The sequence below is a fragment of the Mesocricetus auratus genome, unplaced genomic scaffold (assembly GCF_017639785.1).
Source record: "Mesocricetus auratus isolate SY011 unplaced genomic scaffold, BCM_Maur_2.0 Super-Scaffold_100007, whole genome shotgun sequence".
Lineage (NCBI taxonomy): Eukaryota > Metazoa > Chordata > Mammalia > Rodentia > Cricetidae > Mesocricetus > Mesocricetus auratus.
The window spans coordinates 34,194,328-34,217,918 of record NW_024429191.1 but is presented as its reverse complement, the minus strand read 5'-3'; the positions used below and the strand labels follow the sequence as shown (position 1 = coordinate 34,217,918).

General features: G+C 44.8%; 1 protein-coding gene across 1 annotated transcript; it reads right to left on the bottom strand.

Moving 5' to 3' along the window:
• Positions 1–19,869: 19,869 nt before the first annotated feature.
• Positions 19,870–23,348, bottom strand: Hint1 (histidine triad nucleotide binding protein 1). The gene is made up of 3 exons (XM_040748671.1): positions 23,149–23,348; positions 20,447–20,551; positions 19,870–20,181 (listed from the first exon to the last, which is right to left on the bottom strand). The coding sequence occupies exons 1-3, from the start codon at positions 23,257–23,259 to the stop codon at positions 20,017–20,019; spliced, it is 381 nt and encodes a 126-aa protein (XP_040604605.1). The 5' UTR covers positions 23,260–23,348; the 3' UTR covers positions 19,870–20,016.
• Positions 23,349–23,591: the final 243 nt, after the last annotated feature.

The following is a 23,591-nucleotide window of genomic DNA, read 5'->3' as shown; positions in this document are numbered from 1 at the left end:
GATCTCTGTGAGTTCGAGGCCGGGCTCGACCGACAGCCTCCAAAACAATACAGAGAAACCCTGTTTCGTAAAAACGGAAAAAAAAAAAAAAAGAAGAAGAAGGTCTTCATCCAAGTCTCATTCAAGAGATTTATCAGTAGGGAAGAATCCAGGAGAGTGGTAGCCCTCTGCCAGGGTGGCAGAGGACAGCTGGGCAGCCTGAACAGCCATAAGTTGAACACAGGGTTTATATAGGGAGTCATAGGGAGCAGAGTTTTTCCAGGGTGGGGATTGATCACATTTCAATCCCTGAATTTAGGATGACTAGACCTCCGGTTCAGGGATTGGTTAATTTTCTACACAGGTTTAGGGTCAGATTTGGCTCTTGTTTCAGGGTCAAAATGTGTTTCTTCCTTTGGTTCTTTTCAGCCTTTTGGCTCTAGTTTTAGGGCCAGGGTGTGTTTCTTTCACTGGCTCTGATTCCAGGGACAAAATGTGTTTCTTTGTCACTGGTTTCAGGGTCAGGGTGCATTTCTTTAGTTCTGGTTTCAGGTCCAAAGTGTGCTTCTTTGGCTGGCTCTTTTTCCCTACAAATGACTCCCATGGGCATATATATTTGAATGTCTGATCCCCAGTTTGTTGGGAAGAATTAGGAGGGATGGCCTTGTTGGAGGAGGTGTACCACTGGGGGTGGGCTTTGAAGTTTCAAAAACCCATGATAAATATGCCTACTCCCTGTCTGTCTGTCTGTCTGTCTGTCTGTTTGTCTCTCTCTCTGTCTGTCTCTCTGTCTGTCTGTCTGTCTGTCTCTCTCTCTCCCTTCTCTCTGTCTGTCTCTCTCTCTGTCTCTCTCCCTCTCTCATTCTCTCTCTGCCCGAATCAGGATGTAGCTCTCAGCTGCTTCTCCAGCACCATGCCTGCTGCCATGATAATAATGAACTCACTCTCTGAAACAGTAATCAAGCCTTCAATTAAATGCTTCCTTTCATAAGAGATGCCTTGGTCATGATGTCTCTTTACAGCAACATAACAGTGACTAAGACAGCTGTCTGTCAGGTATTTTGTTGAAGTGTTGAGAGAGAGCTAATGTAAGGAAGAATTTGATTCTGGACGTGAAATCCAGTTCCTCCTTAGTCTGTGGTTATGATGGTTCGAGGTGCAGTGATGGCTGGGGATGCAGCTCAGTTGGTAGGCTGCTTGTCTGACATGCATAAAGCCTGTGTTTGATTCCCAGCATAACATAAACCTGGTATGGTGGTGCTTCCCTGTTATCCTAGCAGAAATAGGAGGGTCAGAAGTTCAAGGTCATCCTCAGCTACATAGCAAGTTGTAGGAGAGGCATTAGCCTGAGCTACATAAGACCTTGTCTCTAAATAAAACCAATTACAGTTTCCAAGTACAGATACAAAACAACTCTCACCTCAAAAGCAATAGGAATTTATTCTTGTGCCAGTATGAATGGCTATGGGCCTTAAGAGAGTTCATTGGTTACAGAACAAAGACAGTCATAAGTCAGGACTTTATCAAATACTCTAGAGAGGACTACAGGGAGGCAGGCTACTGAAGAGGAGGGAACTCTGCTAGAGGCTTTGGGTGCTGTTTGATTTATCATGCTTAGTTTTTGGATTAATAGAAACTAGTGATCTGCTAAAACTATACATTTAAAGGTTGTTCGGCTTTTATTTTCAGTATGGGTGTTTTACCTGCATGTATGCCTGTGCAGAGTGGCTGACAATGGGTATCTGATCCCTTGAAACTGGAATTATAGACAGTTGTGAGCCATGCCATGTGGGTATTGGGAATAGAACCCAGGTCCTTTGGAAAAGTAGCCAGTGATCTTAACCACTGAGCGGTCTCTCTAGTCCTGTTTTTTTGGGGGGAGGGGGAAATTTGGGGCATTTGTTTGTTTGTGACTGGAGCTTACTATGTAGACTGTGCTAGTCTGGAACTCACAGAGCTCTACTTCCTAAATATTGGGTGCTGGTTTATTTATTTTTCTTCTTCTTTTTATTTAGGTTAGAAACAATCTTGTTTTATATGTCAATCCCAGCTCCCTCTTCCTCCCCTCCTCTCCTCCCTCCCCACCAGGACCCCCAGTCCCCCACCCAATCTCCAGTCCGATCCCCAAGGAGGGTGAGGCACTCCATGGTGGATCTCCAATAACTGTCATTTCATCCAGGGCAGGGCCTAGGTCCTCCCCCAAGAGTCCCTGCTGAGAGAGCATCCCTTATTGTGGCATGGTGGGTGTTGGTTTATAATTAAAGAAACTGAGGCATAGTTCTGCCTGTCTCTGCCTCCTAAATACTGGGAGCTGGTTTATAATTAAGGAGACTAAAGCATAGCTCTGCCTTTAATCCCAGCACTCGGGAGGCAGAGGCAGGTGGATCTCTGTGAGTTCGAGGCCAGCCTAGTCTACAGAGCGAGTTCCAGGACAGCCTCCAAAGCCACAGAGAAACCCTGTCTCCAAAAACCAAAAAAAAAAAAAAAAAGTTTCCAGATCAGATTGCCCTGTGGGGATCATCTCAATCTTTAATTGATGTAGCCCACTGTGGGCAGCACCATCCCTAGGCAGGTAGGCCTGGGCTGCATAACAAAGCTAGGTCAGCATGAGCCTCAGGCTGAGCCATCAAATGGCAGTCCTCCTCAATTTCTGCTGTCAGTTCTTGCTTGAGTTCCTGCTCTGATTTCACCCAGCGTTGGATTATAGACTGAAGTATAAGCCAAATAAACCATTTCTTCCCTTAATTTGCTTTTGGTTAGAGTGTTTTATCATTGTTGCAGAGTTTGAGACCACCAGGAAAGATCATCTGATCTCTATCTAGAGTTTTAATTAGCCGGATTATATTTAAGCTGCAACTGACCATGGTCTCCTTGGTCGGATTTGAGACTGCAGCTTTTCAAAGGCAAAAGGTCACAGATCTGTTCCCGTGGACGTGCACTTCTGCAGGTGTGAGGCAATGTCCCAGGTCAGTTTTTTTCTGCTGTTATCTTAACAGCCACAGGTTGCTTACAGGACTGGCCTCAGACTTCTAAGATGGAGACCTCAGCTGCTACATCATAGCAACAGAAGAGAAAGTAGAAGAGGGTCCCGTGCTGGGGAGCTGGCTCCACGGCCTGCCCCTCTAGTCTACTCTTCCTAGTCACATCTAGTCCAGACAATGGAGGGGGCTTGCCTGCCATTCGCATGGTGGTTTTTAACCATTAAGGCAATGGAAGATGGAAGAGTCATATGGAAGACCAGAAAAAGCCAACAGGTAAGGCAAGGTATCCAGTGCCCTCCACTTCTACACCCTTCCTCCACCCCACTCTACCCTCCAAATGCTATGGTCAGTTTATTAAAAGCAGTGGGGCCTAGGTCATGGCCTTCCTTGTGGGAAAGTGCCAAGGCCAGCCTGACTCCATCATGATCAAGTCTTGAGCTTAGAGCCTAGCTCCTTGATCCCTCCCCAGGGCAGCAAGAGCAGCTGACATGGCCAGCAGTGGCAACAGGGACAGGGCTGCAGGGTTGGAGCAGGCAGGGAGAAAGGGAAAGGATGTCTCGTTAGAGAGAGGGCTAGGGTGGAAGCTAACAGAACCAAGCATGTTTCAGTAGTCCGCTGTGTGCCAAGTGCAAGGGAAGGCACTTCCCCTGTACAGGGAGCTCCATCACCACCCCATCTTACCAGATCAATCACCCACTCCTAGTTACCCGGTGCAACTATTCTGAAACATTATCCCTGTCCACCAGAGGAGTTGTGGTGCGGGTAGGGAGATGGGGACAGGAGAGCAGAGAGGGGAGGGGAGAGAGGTAAGCACTGGGAAAAGAAGGGAGCAAGTGTGGTTCTTGGTGCTCAGCCCTAGTAAGGGCCATGCTGACATCTGTCCCATCCCAGGAGGCTCACTGGGTGGGGGAGGGTGTCTGTGAGGAGCCTCAGCGTCCAGAAGCAGCATGACCTCCTGGCCCGGTCCCTGCTGGTTCCTGCCCCGTGACTGCTGGCTATAAACAGACTGTTTGTTAAACCGCAGGAAATTGGCCCCTCCACCACTTACTTTATCTCCCAGTGAGAGCAGTCTGAGAGAACAGGAGGTTCCTAGTCAAAAATTTCCAAAGAGGGAGGGCTGCCTGCTAGAGCCTGTGGCGCTCAAACAGGTGGGCTAAAGGAGCTTGGGTAGGCATGGAGATATCTGTCTGTGAAGTGCTTGCCTTGCAAGCCTGAGGACTTGAGTTCAAGCCCCAGAGCTCAAAGTTGTTTATTTGTTTTAAAAAGCTGGCTTTGTGGGGGTCTTGAAGAGATGTCTCAGCAGTTAAGAACACTTGCTGTCCTTGCAGAGGACCCAGGTTCAATTCCCAGTACACACAGGGCCACTCACACTGTCTCTGATTCCAATGCCCTCTTCTGTGTCTAGTAGGCGCCAGGTAGGCGCCGGGCTCTTACATAGTGCACACACATGCATACATACAAAATAACAAAAAGAATCAAATCTTTAAAAAGATGGCTGTGTAGCCCACATCCCATACCTGGAGAGGCAGAGACAGGCAGATCTCTGGGGCATACCTAACCTACTTGGAGAGTTCCATCCAGCCTAGTGACAACAGCAAAAGGGGCTGGCAAGACAGCTGAGTGGGTAAAGGCACCTGTGCCGACCTGATGACCTAAGTTTGATTCCTGAGAGTCACACAGTGAAAGGTAAGAAGTGACTCCTGAAAGTTGTCTTCTGACCTCTGTGCAATCATCATGGGATACTCCCCCCAAAATAAAACTCCAAAAACATAAATGGTTAAAATCAAAAAGATGAGCAACACCTGAAGAATGGTCCTGAGGTTGTCCCTGACTTCAAACACACACACACACACACACACACACACACACACACACACACACACACACACACAGAGCACTTGCAGAACATCTGCCCTACACACTTGTGTCCTCCCTGGTCCAGTCCATCACTTACTCCTTCTATAGCTAATCAATCACTCAGGACAAACATAGGGGACAAAGTACATTGCCACCCAGCACCTTGAAGTACATTATGCTAGCACTTCCATGCTTGTGTTCCTGTCCTTGGAGGATTCCCTGAGATACTGTGATTGACATCAGACCTGGTACCTCTGCTTGAGCAGTTGGGATTCGCCAGATCTATCCTGGGTATTCTTTGAGAAATCTCATGAAGTGTTCCCAAGGAACCCCCCTCCCAACTTACAGGCACATGACTGACGCTACTCTAATGAAACATAGGCTAACAAAACGAAATGCAAAAAGCAGGAAACAAGTGTATTTGATCCTAGTTTTCCCTGACACATGGTCTTTAATACCAAAGACTAGAGGCTCAGGGATAGCACTCCATGCTTTATACCGGGGTTGCCACGAAGCAGGGTCAGCCGCATAGAACTGTAATTGGACAAAAGAGGTAGGAGCTAGTGCTAGTGGACTAGGTTACTGTGCAGCCCGTCTTCTTCTTTAATATGGGCACAGCCCCTTCTGAAAGGAGGGATTTATTGTTAGACCAAATAGGTCTAAGAATTTCTGTATGCCAGCTTAAGGCAGAAAGGCTTGAAAGATGAGTGGTGGTGGTAGGCTCACAGCTGCTGTGTGGGGAAGCGGTTCTGGTTTCCATGACTTACCTTGGAGAAGAGATTCTAGTCTCCATGGTCTGGCTTAAGGAGGAGAAAGAAGAAACAGGAGGACAGTTTTCAACTTTTCATGAGATAAAGAAAACTATCTATATATGGCTTTGGGAGAAATGTATTGTTTCTATGATAATTTTGTGGCTCAGTTGATAGAGTGCTTGCTTGGCATGGATTTGATCCCCAGAACCTGATAAATGATACAGTGGTTCACACCTGCACATCGGAGGTAGAGAGAGGAGGATTAAGAATTCAAAGTCATCCTCTGCTATATAGTAGCTTTGAGGCCAGCCTGGACTACACGAGACTCCGCCTCAAAATTGTTAAAAAGTGCTTTGGGCTGGGCATGGTTGCCAAAACCTGTAATCTCCAGAAGACTGAGGCAGGAAGATGGTCGTGAGTTGAAGTCCAGTCTGCCTACATAGTAATTTCTAGGCTACCTTGGGCTATAGAATAAGACTCTGTCTCAAAAAAAAAAAAAAAAAAAAAAAAAAAAAAAAAACCAAGGGCAGGACATGTACCTCAGTTGGAAGAGTACTTGCCTAACAGGTACAAAGTTTGGTGGTTCATGCTTGTTATCTCAGCACTGGGGAGAAGGAAGCAGGAATATAAAAAAATAAATAAATCTTTTTTAAAAAATCAAAATAAAGTAGGCATGGTAGCACACACCTTTAGCCCAAGCACTAGGGAGGAAGAGATGGACAAATATCTTGAGTTCAAGACCAGCCTGGTCTACATAATGAGTTCTAGACTAGTCAGGGCTGTATAGTGAGATCCTATCTCAGACAAACAAACATACCACTACCACCACCAACAAAAACCCACAGAAGTCTTCTTAAAATTAATTTATTGGTTTTAAAAATGATTGGAGCCAGGCATGGTGGCTCAGATCTGTAATCCGAGACTTAGGAGGCTGAGGCAAGATAATAGTAAACTCCAGCACCACCTGAGCTGCATAGTAAGACTCTATTTCACAGAAGATTCAAAAGCAAAAACAAAAACCGGGCGTTGGTGGTTCATGCCTTTAATCCCAGCACTTGGGAGGCAGAGGCAGGCCGATCTCTGTGAGTTCGAGGCCAGCCTAGTCTACAGAGCAAGTTCCAGGACAGGCTCCAAAGCAATACAGAGAAACCCTGTCTCAAAAAAAAAAAAAAAAAAAAAAAAAAAAAGGCCTGGAGAGATGGCTCAGTGGTTAAGAGCACTGACTGCTCTTCCAGAGGTCCTGAGTTCAATTCCTAGCAACTACATGGTGACTCACAGCCTGATCTGGTGCCCTCTGCTGGCATGTAGCTACAAGATTGTATACATAATAAATAAATAAGATATTAAAGAAAGAAAGAAAGAAAGAAAGAAAGAAAGAAAGAAAGAAAGAAAGAAAGAAAGAAAGAAAGGGGCCTGTGATGGGAATTGTTCTGAACAGGAATGAGTAGCAGCCAGATTCTTTGGAACTGGAATGGTGGAATGGGAGGAAATGGGAAACCACAGAGGGAAACTCTGGAGTGAGTTTCTGGGAAAGGGAGGGACAGGCATTGGATGGAAAATCAGGATATTTACCACTGCAGAAAAGAACAGAACAAACAGCATCTCAATTCTGGGGCGAGTGGTGAGATGTGACCTCCCAAGGACACAGGAGTTTGGGCCATAATTGAAAGGTGCTGAAAGTCAGCCTCTCCCAGGACCTGTCCTGCTGGCCAGTATCTCCGCAGGAGTGCTAAATTCTGTGGTTCCCGCCCCTCCAACCAATTCCAGAAACTTCTGGCAATGTATTTATGCAGGCATATCTTGAGTCTTAGAATCCATTTTTCCTATCAAACCTCACCTTTATTTAGTTTTTGTGAGTAAACTACTTTTTGGAGTGTGTGTGTGTGTGTACACATTTTTGCCATATCTGTGTAGTAGGCAGAGGACCACTTGTGGAAGTCAGTTCTTTCCTTCCTTAGTCGGAAGCACCTTTACGTCGTGATCCATCTATCTTGCCTGCACACTGATTTTGTATCTTGAAGATAGAAACCTAGTGGCAAAATAGTGCAAGGGCCAGCAAATAACCTTATTTGTTTTTCTTGTTTTAGCTTCATTTGTTTTTGTTTTTGTGTTTTTGAAAAAAAGCACAGGGTGGTTGTGAATTTGCCATCCTCCTGCCTCTTCCTCCCAAGTGCTGGGATTACAAGCCTGTACCACCATGCTACATTTTCTTTGCTGAACCTATTTGTTTGTTTGGTTGTGGTTTTACTTTGCTTTTATTTTGTTTTGTTTTTAAGGAAGAATATCACCATATAGCTCGGGCTAACCTGTTACTCAGTAGACCAGGTTGGCCTTGAACTCACAGAAGTCTACCTGCTTCTACGTACTGAGTGTATGCCACCAAAATGAAACAGCATCTCTTGTAGCCCAGGCTAGCCTTGATCTCACAGTGTTGGTGAGGATGATCTTGAATTCTTGATCTTCCTGCCTCTGTGTCTGAAGAGCTAGGATTACAGGTATGTGCCTTGTTATCCCTGCGGGTCGTAATTATTTATTATTTTGTTTTTTTGAGATAGAGTTCTCTATGTAATAGTCCTGGCTGTCCTGGAACTCCCTTTGTAGATCAGACTGGCCTTCAACTCACAGAGATCTGCCTGCCTCTGCTGGGAATAAAGGCGTGTGCCAACATTTCCTGGCTTCCATGCTGAGTCTTAAGATTTTACATGGGTCATTTTTGTGTGGTTCAGACACTGTGCCTACACTACCAGCTGCTTGTGTACCTGTTGTACTGTGTAGCTCTGCCCACACACCTTTCCCTGCCCCTGAATCTTACTTCCATCCTGGCTGCCTATCAGGAAGGCCTTAGTCACAGGCATCTCTTCTGTGTTCCCCAACATCTAATGAGATTGGGACCCTGTGGAATTTTATCTCAGTAATGTCTTTTGGCTTTTGTTCCTTTTGTAGTCATCTTTGGCTAGGATTATTTTAACAACCCCTTAACTAATGTCCTTGTGCTATTATACAATGCATCAAATTCATCTTTTACAGCACCCATGATGTCATTCACTTTAGTTGTAAACAAAATACAGCAGAATACTCCTGCTGAGCTCAGCCTGTGCCACCAAACCTGGCAGTACTCAGTTTCTTCAGATTCCTCTCCTGTCTAGGCAGACAGACCCCATTACCATGCTCTAGTACACCTTTATTTCCCGCCTATCAGGCTTTCTACCCACGTTTTTCTATCTTAGAAGTCTCTCCACAGCCACACTCTTTTATGGGCCTGGGAAATCCATATTAGAATGTGAGTTCTGGGTAGTATATACATCAGTCAGTTCCATGCTTACCCAGCATGTACAAAGTTAGAACCCAGCACATGGAAAGTGGAGGCAGGAGGATTGGAAGTTCAAGGTCATCCTTGGTTATATAATGAGTTCAAAGCCAGCTTGGGCTACAAGCACCTAGTCCTAGTCAGCCTCCTCTTTTTGTCTCTTTTTTCCCTTTCCTCCTTCCCTCCCTCTTTCTTCCCTCCTTTTTCTCTTTCTCTGTACCCCCCCTTTTTTGTTTCTCTAGGCCTCATGCATGTTAGGTAAGCCCTCTACCACACAACAATACCGTTTTCTGTCCAAGAAGGCTTTGAACCTGCAATCCTCTTGCCCTAGCCTTCCTAGTAACTATTGGCCTAGCAATACAGGTTTCTTTCTTTTAATGTTTTAATTTTTATTCATGAGTACATGTCTGTGTGTGTGTGTGTGTGTGTGTGTGTGTGTGTGAGAGAGAGAGAGAGAGAGAGAGAGAGAGAGAGAGAGAGAGAGAGAGAGAGAGAGAGAGAGAGAGATCTGTGGGTACTTGCAAAAGAGTGTGTTGAATCCCCTAGAACTGGGGTTATAAGAAGCTGTGAGCCACTGGATATGAGTGCTAGGACTTGAACTCAGGACCTCTGGAAGAGCAGGAAGCATTTAACTACTCCCTAGCCTTGGTACACTTTCTTAACCATACTGACTACCAGCTTTCTTCCCTGTAAAACAGAGTGTAATACTTCCTGTCTATACAGGAGTTTTCACGAGAGGCACCAAAACACTCAGCAGTCTCTAACCAGCCCTTGGCTCTTGTTATCCAACCTCTCTGATAAGGCCACGCCCAGCATCATTATTAGAGTGAGTTTCCCATGTGCTAGGGCCCTTCTGTTTATTCTGGTATGTAAACTGTCATTTATTTGTGGATAAATCTGTCCTCACACCTGATAAAGACTGCTGAGGGACAGGAATCGTCTTATTTATTCCTGTATGTTCCATAGCATCCCTGGTACTGTGCCTAGGACTGAATTACATGTAGGCAGAATGCTGTAAACTTGACCACTGAGAAGGAGCCAGAAGACAGACAGCATTACATCCTGTCTTGGAACCCACACAATACTTACTCTGGCCACCTTCAGCTTTATTACCCATATAAAGGAGATAATGTTAATTAAGAAAAGAGAGAGAGAGAGAGAGAGATCATGGCTCTGGCTGACAGGAACTTACTATGCAAACCAGTGTACAAGTATGGACTTAATTCTTTAATTTTTTACAAATCTTAGCATGGTTGCTTGCTGCCTCCTTGTGGATGAAGTTCAGATCTTTATGAAATTTGTGTGATGACCCAGCTGTTTATATACTCAGTACTGAAAACAAACTAGGCCTCAAATGAGAATTTGGCCAAATGGATTCAACTACAGTGAAGTAGATGTCTATAGCATAATGCTAAGAAGAAACATACTTACAACTAGCACCACATTTTATAAAAATGAAAGGTCGGACTAAATGTTGGTGTTGGTTGATGAAATTCAATAACCAAGAATAGCCATTGTAAGCAGTGACTTCGGATGCAAACTGTGTATTAGGTGACACTGAACTGTTAATTTGTCTAGGTAGAAAACTGTGCTGGATGGCTTAGTGGGGAAAGGTACTTGCCACTAAGCCTGATGAGCTGAGTTCAATTCTCAGGATACACATGGTAGAAGGAGAGAACAGACCCCATGTATAGTATAACATGAAGATGCACACATACAAAAAAATGTATTAAAATATCTTGTTAAAATGTGTAAAAAATGTAGGGGTTGGAGAGATAGCTTGGTTCTAAAGAACACTTGCTACTGCAGAGGACCCAGGTTTGGTTTCTAACACACAGCAGCTCACAACCATCTATAACTCTAGTTCCAAGGGATCTTACACCTTTCTGGCCTCTGTGGGCACAGGGCATACACATGATGCATTAAATGCACATGGGCAAACATCATTCACATAAACTAAGTGTAAAAAAATTTTTTTTGAGACAGGGTTACTCTGTATTGTTTTGGAGACTGTCCTGGAACTCGCTCTGTAGACCAGGCTGGCCTCGAACTCACAGAAATCCACCTGCCTCTGCCTCCTGCGTGCTGGGATTAAAGGTGTGCACCACCAACGCCCAGCTTAAAAAATGTTTTAAAGGTTTAAAGTGTATGTAAAGAGCTCTTTAAAAAAGGGAAAACAGTTATGGGTTTACAGGACAATGCCCTTTCTGAGAGGCGCATAATAAAGTATTTAGGGTAAGGTGAAATGTAAGCCATTAGTGTCATTCATTCCCTGTTCCCTCAAACTCAACCCTCAGAAACCACAAGTCTATTTTCTTTTTTTTTCTTTCTTTCTTTCTTTTTTTTTTTTTTTTTTTGGTTTTTTGAGACAGGGTTTCTCTGTGTCTTTGGAGGTTGTCCTGGAACTAGCTCTTGTAGACCAGGCTGGTCTCGAACTCACAGAGATCCACCTGCAACCTTTTATGACTGGCTTCCTCCATTTAGCATTCAATTGGCATAGCAACTTTGTTCTTTTTATGGTTAAATAATATTCCATTGTTGAGGTATGCCATATTTTGTTTATTGATCACTTAAATGCACTTGTGAGGTTGTGAGGAGAGAGAGCGCAGTGGTTAAGAGCACTTGCTGCTCTTCCAGAGGACCTGAGTTCAGTTATTATTACCCATGTCTGGCAGTTCACACTCCAGCTCCAGGATACCCATTACCCTATTCTGGCCTCTGTGGACTCCCATACACATTTGAGTATACACACAGACAGACAGACAGACACACACACACACATATACACACACACATGCACGCACGTACACACCACAAATAGAAAAACCTTTAAAAATGTTTAAATGCACTTGTTTTATTCATGCACTTGGTTATTCTGGACAATGTTGCTCTGGACACTCCAGGACAGGAGGTTTTTGTGGGACATGTGTGTGTTAGTTAGATTTTTGTCATGTGACAAATACTTCATAAAGTCAAGTTCAAGGAAGAAAGATTGGTTTTCTTGCCGTTTCAGGGCTTTGATGCAAGGTCAGCTCAGTCTATTGCTTCAGGTTTAAGGTGAGGCAGTGAACCACGGCATCAGGAGAGTGTGGCAGAGGACACCTAATGGTAGCCAGGGAGTGGAGGCCAAGAAAAGAGCCCCCATTGGCACTTCCTCCACTCGACCTCCTGCCTTTCAGCACTCCCCAGTGCTGCCATCACGAGTCCATCTACTAGGTCAGGGCCATTGGCGTCCTGTCACTTCCCAAAGGTCCATCAGCCCACAGTCAAGCCTCTAGTTCATGAATCCATGAAGGCCTTTCACATTCAAGTTATAATAACCTCCCCACTCCTCTTAAGTATACAGTTCAGGTGGACCTGTTCCTATGGTTATTTAATCAGTTGTGTGAGTATTCTGTTTAACCTTTCTGGGTTTTTGTGTTTTGAGATACGTGGGATATCTCAGCCAGATGCCAGGTTTCTGCTCAAGTGAATCCAAAACAGAGAGCCCTTACCCAGTAAGGGGTCCAAATGAGGGACCAACACCCCCACAAAGTCTGGGAAAATTGACTTCATCAAGACCCAGACTGCTGGGAGTGGATAAAAGTACTTGCTAGTTTTTTGGTTACTTTTTAAAGATTAATTTATTTATTATGTATACACTATTCTGCCTGCATGTATGCCTGCAGGCCAGTAGAGGGCACTCTAGTGATCTCATTATAAATGGTTATTTCTGGGAATTGAACTCAGGACCTTTCCAAGAGCAGGCAGTGCTCTTAACTGCTGAGTCATCTCCCCAGCCCCATATTTGCTAGTTTTTAAAGATACCTTTTCCAGGTAGAAGTGTTCCCCACTGGCTTGAGACTGCTCAAATAGTAGCTTAAAAAGCTCCTCCAGGAACTGGTCCCCTAATTTAGCCTCCCCCTAGCAATGTGGTCTGACAATGGTCTGGCTTTCACAGTCAAAACATCTCAATTTATAGTTAAAGCTTTAGACATTGATTAAAAACTTTATTGTGCATATAGACCTCACAGTTCTAGTGAGGTAAAAAGAATAAACAGGACATTAAAAAAAAAGTTTTAACAAGACTGTAGTTAGTCAGCCACAGGATGGAAGGCCCCCCTCCTTTACTTTGTTTTGGGCCACTGCACCCCATATAGGGGGGATTTATCCCCCTATGAAGTTGACATAACTATGATGGGGATGTCTTTCTGTATATGTTTTTCTTATTGGTTTGATGAATAAAACACTAGCCAGTAAGGCAGGAAGATACGTGAGATAAAGAGACAAGGAGAATTCTGGGAAAGGTAGGCAGAGGAAGACATAAGGACCTAGAAGAAAGGACGAACCAGGTGTTCTCCAGTAAGATAAGACCATATGGAAATACATAGATTAATAGAAATGGATTAATAATTAAGACAGAGCTAGCCAATAAGAAGCCCTAGACATCGGACAACACTTTTATAATTAATACAGGTCTGTGTGTTCATTTGGGGCTGAAGAGGCAGGACCTTGCAGGACAAAAAAAAACTTGTCCAGCAACATAACTCTAACCTCTTCTTGCTCATCACTACAGACACCCCAGTCTTGTTTGGACTGTCTGAGAGATCTAGCCAACCTCTGGGTCCACCACCAGTTTCACCTTGTTCCGGTCCAGTGATACTGTCTGGGTTAGGCAGGTAACCAATGGGACACTAAAGCCAACTTGAAAAGGACTCTGCATGGTGATTGTCTCCACTCCTATGGTGCGAAGGTAGCTGACATTACCATGGTCAAGAAAGTGGAAGCCAGCCGAGCGGTGGTGTTGCACGACTTTAATCCTAGCACTAGGGAGGCAGAGGCAGGTGGATCTCTGTGAGTTTGAGGCCAGTCTTCAAAGAAAGTTCTAGGACAGGCTCCAAACCTACAGAGAAACCCTGTGTCGAAAAAACAAACACAAAAACAAAAAACACCTGAAGCTTTCTTAAAAACTTTAAAAGATTCTGCCTCTGAGCGTTGGTGGCACACACCTTTAACTCCAGTACTCTGGAGGCAGAGACAAGCAGATCTCTGTGAGTTCCTGTTGAGCCTGGTCTGCAGAGTGAGAGCCAGGATAGGCTCCAAAGCTACACAGAGAAACCCTGTCTCAAAAACCAAAAACACACAAACAAACAAAAAGATTCTGCCTTTGGAAAACAGAAAACAGGAAAAACCTGGGGAATCAGAATCCATATCACAGGAAGGAACCCTGGGGATAGAGTTAATCATTCCCATCCAAAAATCCACCTGGACTGCTGGCTATGCTTAGACACCTAGTCCCTGTACTACCTAGGGACAGGAACTGACCAGACTGTCAGTTCATTGACTGACAAAACTCACTGTGACTGGGAGCTGCCAAAACTAATGTTAAGAGGGCTTATAAGGGGCCAAAACTTAACCTTTACCCTAGGCCTGCTATTCTGCCTAATGGGTTAATGGACAACAACAACATTACTGGGCCTCTGAGACTACTTAATGGACATGTACTAATGGTTTGACTAAACGTGTCTCTTTCTCTTCTGATGCTTTAAACTAAGTAGATAGGATGAGCAGAACCTAGAGGTATTAAAAGTTTCAATTCTGAATTGAAACAACAGATTCCCTTGCAGAAATGGTCCTTCAAAAGTTGAGAGTTTTAAACTTTTCATGAGATAAAGAAATCTATATATGGCTTTGGAAGAAATGTATTGTTTCTATGATAGTTTATCAGGAGTAATTAGGGAAAATCTTGCCATGGTTGGGAAAATTAATTGGTACCAGTCTCTGTTCTCTTGGTCTCCAGGCTAACTACTCTGCTATCAGCACTGGCTGGATCTTTCTCATTCTGATTGGATTAATGATGGGCCCCTGCATCTTAAAATTATAACAGGATGAGTCCATGATTTGACTCATTCACTAAGATCAGTAGAGAATGTATCAGGGTCCCAGACTTTAGCAAATTGACTCCATGATTTAAGTACCCCTCCGGCTGTAAAACTCAGCACACAAGACACCATCACCAGCCAAAATGAAAACAAAGACCTACTCCATCAAAGTCCTGGAAAGTCTCTAAATGTACTAACCTTGCTTTTTAGCTTCAGTAATTCTGCTTCTGGCCAACTGTTCTTGTTAACTGAAGTATGTCAATCCAGAAAGATCCTGCACATCCAGTGTAGTTCAGGTTAGTTAATACTTTCTATTGATTTAAACCCATGTCTGAGCAGTCTTCTCTGGTGAATACCCTACAACAAATTCCACCCACAAATTTCAGTCACAGTTCACTCTTGTTTTCATTTCTCTTAATTGTATGCTTACAAATGGATGTGCCTATGTGTTTAGTCAGTTGGCCATATGATTACTGTATTTTTAATCTTATTGTTGTTTTGAGACAGGGTCTCAAGGTAGGCCATGTACATTCCATGGATTGTGATATATGTGTACTTAAATGAACCCATTATAATCTCAAGAGTATTTTCAATGCCTTAAAAGACCTCAGCTATTTGCCCATTTTTATTTTATGTTTTTTTGTTTGTTTGTTTGTTTGTTTTGAGACAGGGTTTCTCTGTGACTTTGGAGGTTGTCCTGGAACTAGCTCTTGTAGACCAGGCTGGCCTCAAACTCACAGAGATCTTCCTGCCTCTGCCTCCTGAGTGCTGGGACTAAAGGCATGCACCACCACCACCCGGCTATTTGCTCATTTTTAAAATTGTGTGTCCCTTAAATGTTTTTAAAATTGTTCTTTTATTATATGTATATGCATGTTTTGTCTGCATGTATGTCTGTGTACCATGTGAATGCCTGGTGTCACAGAGGTCAGAAGGTACCATCTCCTGGAACTAGAGTTACAGACAGCTGTGGGCTGCCATGTGTGTACTGGGAATTGAACCTGGGTCCTTTCCAAGATTAGCCAGTGCTCTTAACAGCTGAACTGCCTCTCCAGCCCCTATGTTGTTGTCTTTTTATCCTTTCCCTCCCCTCCCTTTCCTCTCTGTGACAGCATCTCCATATGTAGCCGACACTGGCCTTGAACTCTTAATCCTCCTGCTAGTGGAAAAATACAATTTTAGAGCTATTTGTTTTTTGAGACAGACTTTCTCTATGTAGCTTTGGCTGTCCTGGAACTAGCTCTATAGAACTCACAGAGATCCACCTGCCTCTGCCTCCCGAGTGCTGGGATGAAAGGCTTTCAGAAAAGGCAGAAAAGAGCAATTTTGAGAAGGGGTCTGTAAACAATCAGATATATCCTCCGGAGTGGGGAGATGGCTCAGCAGCTAAAAGTTATGGTATTTAACCGTTTATCATACAAGAGGGCTCCTTTGGATTCCTTGAATCCACATAAATGTCAATGTCAGGGGTTGAGTGAAGCAGCTCCCACAAAGAAAATTCCTGACACCTACCTCAGACCTCCACATGCATGCATACACTCGACAGACACACGTAACAGACACACATGGAAACGACATTCTCTCCTCCCTCCCTCTCTCTCGTCAAGGGAAGGTTGGGGATTTGGAGGTGGTTTATCAGCCAAATCCTCCAGCACGGTTTATCCCATATATTAGCTGTCACTCTTTCCTAATCAACGTTTTAGCTTTCCTAGGAGACTGCAAGTTTATCAACTAAGCAAACAATACTTGTTGGTACTGAGAATCCAGCATTGTTTGGCTTACTACAATTTCAGTTCTTCCGCTGCTAGAGTGTGTTTTGCACAATTTCTTATAATTTTACAGTGGTCACAGCAAAGTCCCTGGGTTTTAAATTGATAAATTTAGCTAATTATTTAGGATTCTGATTTTGTTACTGTAAAGATTTCAGTAATATGGAATTGATTTGGTGGCACACACCTGTAATCCCAGCACTTAAATGAAGGCAGGAGGACCAGAGGTTTAAAGTCATGCTCAGTTATGTAGTGAGTTGAAGGCCAACCCGACATGAGATCTCTTGAAAAACCAAAAAAGTTAGGTATGATGGTGCATGCTTCTAATCCGTGCACTTAGGAAGTGGAGGCAGAAGGATCAGAAATTCAAGGTCAGTCCTGTACATAGCAAGCTTGTGGCCAGCCTGGGCTACATGAGGCCCTGTCACAAGACACAATTTCAGCACTATTAGGAGCAGTAATAAAAGCTGAGTGTGGTGGTGCATGCTTATAATCCCAACACTCTGGAGTAAGGCAGGATCTAGAGTTCAAGACTAGCCTGGGCTACATGGTGGGAAAACATAAGGGAGCTGGAAAGATGGCTCAGTGTATTAAAGCCCATGTTGCATAAACATTAACGACCTGTGTTTAAATCCCCAATACTCAAGGGAGACCAGCTGTGGCCTTGTAACCACAGCAGTGAATGGTGGAGACAAGAGGGTCTCTGGGGCTTGCTGGCGTAAGCCTAGCTCTAGGTAGAGATCCTGTCCCAAGGGATTAAGGCAAAGAGTAATACCTTATGTCTTCCTCCTCAGGCCTCTATGCATGTGCACAGGTGCCTGCACCCCCCCACACACATATACAAACTGCTGCATATAAACTACATAAGCACGCGCGCACACACACACACACACACACACACACACACACACACACAAGCTGAATAACAAAAAAAGGCAGGCTAGGTGTGCTTGTGTATGCCTCTAATCCTGGCACTCAGGAAGCAGCAACAGTCATTATCTGTGAGTTTGAGGCCAGCCTGGTCTACATAGGGCAGCCTAGGCTTGTTGTGGAATATTTGTACACTATGTGAAAATGTATTACTGTGATTGGTTTAATAAAGAGCTGAACAGCCAACAGCTAGGCAGGAGGGAATTCCAGCCTGAGAAAAAGGAAGTAGATGAATCTAGGCATTCGGGAGATGCCAACAAGACATGGAAGAGCTGGGTGTTGGTGGTGCACGACTTTAATCCCAGCACTTGGGAGGCAGAAGCAGGCGGATCTCTGTGAGTTCGAGGCTAGCCTGGTCTACAGAGCGAGTTCCAGGACAGCCTCCAAAACAATACAGAGAAACCCTGTCTCGAAAAACCAAAGAATAAAAAATAAAAAATAGCAGTCAGAAGACTTCCCCAGTTCTTTATTTTGGTGTACCCTTCATATATTCCTATAGTAATTGTGTTTGGAAGCCCTAAGCCATGCCTTTAATTGGCACATCAGTTCATGATTGAGTTAGTCCACTCCTTTGCTATTTTTCACAGGTTCTGAAAACTCCACTCCCTAATGTTCACTGGATTCTCCTTGCCTTCATCTCAAACCAGTCTCCAGTCTTTATCATCCATCTCACCTTTCTCTGAGGATCACAACAGGATCCCACTGTTTTTTCTACCAGTCACCTTCCCAAAATAATGCTTAATAGATGACCCATAAAGGCAAGTTACACAGAAACACCACCAGCAAAGCAGAGGCAGGGAGCCAGTGTGCAGGACACTCTGCTGTCGCTGGACACAGGAACCAGCCTACACTGTTGTCTTCCCTGGCATTCAACACTGGACCCAAGGGTTGGCAACAGAGACACTGTTGTGCCTGCCAACTTGAAGCCGCTGCCACAGACACCAGAATAAAATGTCCACTGTCCTTGTTCCTCTGTCATTAGTCTCAGAATCAAAATCCCAGATAAGTGCATCTGATTGGCAGAGCCTAAGTCAAGGGCTTGTATCCTAGCTGGTAGAGCAGCAACAGTTCTCACTGGTTTCTTCAGTTCAGCTTCTTTTGGGGGCAAGGACTCTCAAATAGGAGGGGTGTTCAAAATCTCCAAGTGCCTTACATTTATTTATGCTGCTCTAAGCAGATGCTCCATGATATAACACTTAGGTACAAGTTTGTGTTTCTGGCAAAACTGTTCATTTCTTTCCTATTACTGCAATAAAATACTCTGCCAAAGTCTAGAAGTGGCTCAGTGGGAAAGACTGCTTATTCTTGCAGAGGGTAAGAGTTGGGTTTCCAGCACCCCCATGGCAGCTCACAACCACTTGGAACTCCAGCTCTAAAGTGATCCAATACCAGTGTAATTTGCTTACAGGGACATTATCACTAGCTGTTGGCAGGTCTGTTCTCAGCACAGGACTCTTCAGCAGGCTGCCTGAAGTTCCTTAGCCATAGACACTGGCTGTCCCACAAAGCTAATGCCATAGACTGTTCCAGATAGTGTAAAGTATCAATTAGCTGGCTTCTAATATCAACTTCTTTCTCATAGTTCAGTACCTGGAAAGGGCCCACTTTTTGGCTCACAGAGGTTGCTTTCTTACTGGTCCTCACATGGCAAATGAGCTATGCATGGTCTGTTGTGAGGTCAGAATCCAGTTATTTCTTTTGATCACTTAACAAAGGCCCCTCCTCCCTACAGCATCATAGCAGAGGAATTTGTTGGACGTAAATGTTCATCTAGGGCAGAAAGCCCTTCCAGAGAACATGGTGTAAACCAGATCACCCTTTAAGACCTTACAGGCAAACTGCTAGTCTCATAGGCCAGACCAGCAGAGGATTCTTGTGGGCTATCCTGGAGACTGGCTACTACATGAAATGTGGGTATCTATCCCAGGACAATAGAAGGCAGAAGGAGAATTGCCTATGTGTTTGAGGCCAGCCTGGTCTACATAGTTTCACGCTAGCCAGGGCTACACAAACCTGTCTTAAAAAGAAAAAGGGGAGAGGATGATAAAAAATTCTCCTAATTTAATAATTTAGTCTAAGAGGTTATTTGTATTTTATTGAAGACTAGTTACACTACTTTACTAGTGTTCAAATGCCAAGGCCTCCTTGAGAAGAAAACACCAAGGAACTTGGGTTGTGGGCCTATTTCTTTATTTTTCAGACGGCCTCACTAGTAGACCAGGCTGGCCTAGAACTCTCAGAGACCTACCTGGCTCTGTCTACTGAGTGCTGGGATCAAATCTGTAGGCCTATCTTAGTGGTAGATCCCTAGTCCTGATTGTTGAGGCCCTGAGTCTGGTCTCCAGCAACATACACATGAAAAACTTCTATCATGAACCTACCCTCCTCATTCTAACACACACAGTTCCAGAATAACAAATCCACTCAGAGACATGCAACAATGTTTTTTATTAGGCACAGGATTTTAAATGATCTCTTCAATTTTTCCATACACAGGCAAAAAACTATGTGGCCATTTAATATACTGGAACTTGCCAACTGAATCACTACCTAGAGAAGGGAAAATTATCCCCGACCTGCTTAACCCGGAGGCCAGTTCATCTGCCGACCCCCGAGAACATGGAGATGAATGTGGTAGACGGACTGTCCCCCATCTGCACCTTCATTCACCACCATCCGATAGCCCCGGTCCAGGCCCAGGTCCGCAGCACATTTCTTGCCAACAATCATTAAATGTCCTAGAAGCTAGAAAAAAACAATTTCTTAAGTACAGGAAATGTACACTGCTGTTCCATTAAGTAACAGTCAAGCTGGGCATGGTGGTGTATGCCTTCAATCCCAACAGGAGACAGAAGCAGGCTTCTCTGTTGAGTTCTAGGTCAGCCTGGTCCACATAGGAAGTTCCAGAACAGCCAGGGCTACTTAGACCATTTGTCAAAAACAAAACAAAACAAAAAGAACAGCAACAACAAAAACTCAGTGAAGTAAAATGTGTAAGAAATTTACTTACACTTTCGTCATCATCTTCTGCTACAGAAATCTGGGCTATATGCTTCTTGGGTATCACCAGGAAATGTGTTGGCGCTTGAGGGGAAATGTCATGAAAAGCAAGACACTGGGGGAAAGAAACAGAAGCGTTAGTATATTATCCATTAGACTAAAACATACTCTTTAGCAAGTATTAAGCACTAACCAAATGGGAGGCAGTGAATTAGATACTAAAAACAGAAGTATACATGACAGTTAAGACAAGTTTTAAGAGAAGATGGACTTTAAGCAGAAATGTAATCATTAAAGGTCAGACATGTTAAGAAAGGAAAGGGTGAGCAGATGATTACCACTATATATATATGATTTAGGCTGAGTGATCCAAGACAACCATTTTAAGACAGTGACACTGAATCTTTGATTTAATGTATGTGGTGGTTTGATAAGTATGGCCACCAAAGGCTCATATATTTGAATGCTTAGTCATCTTGGAATGATCATGGATATCTCTCTCTCTCCATGCTTCCTACCAGGATGATAATGGACTAAGCTCACAATTAAATGTTTTCCTTTATACCAGTTGCCTTGGTCAACTCATAGAAATGTAGGTTATAAAGACAATGAATGAGCAAAATTAAGTTCTATCAACCCTGCCAGGCTGATATCATTCAAGTCCTCTGGCTCAAGTCACACTGTCCATAGTTCTCTATCTTCAGGGCCTATCTCCCCCCCACACACACACAAAATAATCTTCTCTGTACTCTCTTTTTAAAAAAGATTTCAGAGTCAGCTAGGTCTACAAAGCAAGTTCCAGAACAGCTATTACACAGAGAAACCGGGGGGGGGCAGAAGAGGATACTGGATCCCCTGGAACCGGAGTAAGACAGTTGTGAGCCACCTGATGTTGGTACTGGGAATCAAATAGGTCTTAACCCCAACTTTTGTCTAATTTAAAATGCTATACATTTCTCAACTTCAAAAGCTACAAATCCCTCCCTCCATAGCATGTTAATAATGCCTTTTTTGTGTATGTGCATGTACATACACATGAATATGTGGGTGTATGTATAACCTATGCACACAGCCTTCCTGTATTGCTTTTCACCTTAACGCCAAGAGACAGTGTCTCCTTTTGAACTTTGGTAAAATTGTGACCAGGCTGGCTGGCCAGCCACCAGAAGCTCCAGGACTTTGCCAGTCTCTGCCTTGAACTGTACAGTCATAGGCACATGCAGCCATGCCCACCATTTTCATGGGTGCTGGGAACTCGAACTTGGTTCCTCACAAGTTTGGAGTAAGCACCCACTGAACCATCTCCTCAGCCTTTATGTGTTGGGAAACAAACCTGATTCCCCTCCCACCTTTTTCAAAGTCAGGATTGTGCAATTTCCTGTTTCATTTTTTTTTTTCACTTTGCAGGTACAGCCTGCACAGATGGGGTTGTTTTTTGTTTTCTGTTTGGGGGGAGGGGAGTTAATCTCTTGCTCCCTTCCTAACAGAACCCAGCCATACTTATCAGGCTAGTGAGTACTTTTACTTGATATACTCGGTAAAATACAGTGTCATTTAAAAGGTTTCAGCCCTTACTCTGAACTTCAGTCATTATTTCAAAGATCATCTATCAAACAACTGCAAACTATGGTCCCCATGTTGCCCAGGTTGGGTTTGAACTGATTCTCTTGCCTCTACCTCCCGAAGTACAAGAATCACAGGGTGATGATCTTTTGTTTACAGTTTTTTCTTTAAGTGTTCTGCTTTGCTTTTGAGGCAGGGTCTTACCCTGTAATACGGGCAGACCTGTAACTCCTGACTCAACTTTCTGGATGCTGGGATTACAGAACAGTCTATAATTAATGCAATTAAAATAAAACTCACCTCAAGGAACTGAATTAATTTTGGGGTAATGTTTTGAGTCTACGTGGACATTACCAGTGGCATTAAGGAGTTCTTATTATTTTATATTTTTTAGCAAATTTAACAAACCACTTACAAAACTTTCTAGTCAATGGGCCCTGCTGTATGTGAGACCATACACAGAACCGCCTAGGAAATAATTTACAAAATTGGTCTTCAGTGTCCACTTCAATTGCATCTATCACACAGGGGGAAAAAAACCGCTTGAGCCGCACCACAAATGCTTTCCTGTGAGGTGGGGTCAGAAGGATCAAGGGTTCAAGGTCAGCCCCAGGCAGTTGTTATTCAGCGAGTTGGGGGTCAGCCTGGGGTACTTGAACCCGATTTTTTAAATAAATAAATAACGCCTAAAGCAATATCTTTTAAAAAGTTGAGGGGCCGATTCCAGTCTCCAGGGGCAACATCTGCAGGAGGAACAGGGAGCGGAAGGACCGCGAATCCCCAGTAGCCTCGCAGCGCGTGGACCGCCGCGCGCGGGAGATCGCGGAGATTGCGCCGGGAGCGGGATCGGGTTTCTCGCGGGCCAGATTGACCCCGGCGAGGTGGGTGGCGGCCGCGCGCCCCGGAGGGCGTCACCCCGCCGGTAGTCACCTCCCAGGGGTCCGGGCGGGCGTTACCGCCCGCGGCCACCGCCCGCACCTCAGCCGGGCCGCGACACGCGGCGGGCCAAACGGCCGATAACGCGTAACCCGAGCGCAGGCACGCGCCGCAGGGCCACGCGGGCGCACGGCCAGGCCAGCCGGGCCGCGCGTCGTCTCAGGCCCGCAGCTCCTCAGGGAACGCCGGCGTGTCGCCCGGCCGCAAGCCTACCCGGTCGTCCTCGAAGATGATCTTGGCGGGGATTTCTTTGCGGATGATCTTCCCGAAAATCGTGTCGCCGCCGGGCTTGGCCACTTGAGCCTTGGCAATCTCGTCAGCCATCGCAGCCGCTCGCTGGCCTTCCCGCGCCGCGGCCACGGTGGGGAGAGGAACCGCGGGAGCGCGCGGGGCCCGCCTGCTCGCGCTCGGTCGCCTTGCGCATGCGCAGTGGCGTCGGTGCTGCGGCTGCGGCGAGCTTGGGAGCGAAATAGGAGGAGGAACGCCCTTTCTTTGCCTATGCACCTCTGTAGGAAAATCTGATTTGCCAGCTCCAGGTGGAGGCTGGGTTTGGTAGAGTGCTTGCCAAGGGCGCATAGGTCTGGGTTTGGTCCCCAGTGCCTAATAAACCGGCTTGGTGCTGCACACCCGTAATCCCGGAGTTTGAGGTGTTCAAG

Excerpts from the sequence above, each read along its gene's own strand:
- Hint1 (XM_040748671.1), bottom strand. The coding sequence starts at position 23,259 with ATGGCTGACGAGATTGCCAAGGCTCAAGTGGCCAAGCCCGGCGGCGAC. Across the intron at positions 20,552-23,148 it reads TCATCTTCGAGGACGACCGG|TGTCTTGCTTTTCATGACAT; the intron begins GTAGGCTTGCGG and ends TCTTTCCCCCAG. Across the intron at positions 20,182-20,446 it reads CAGAAGATGATGACGAAAGT|CTTCTAGGACATTTAATGAT; the intron begins GTAAGTAAATTT and ends GTTTTTTTCTAG.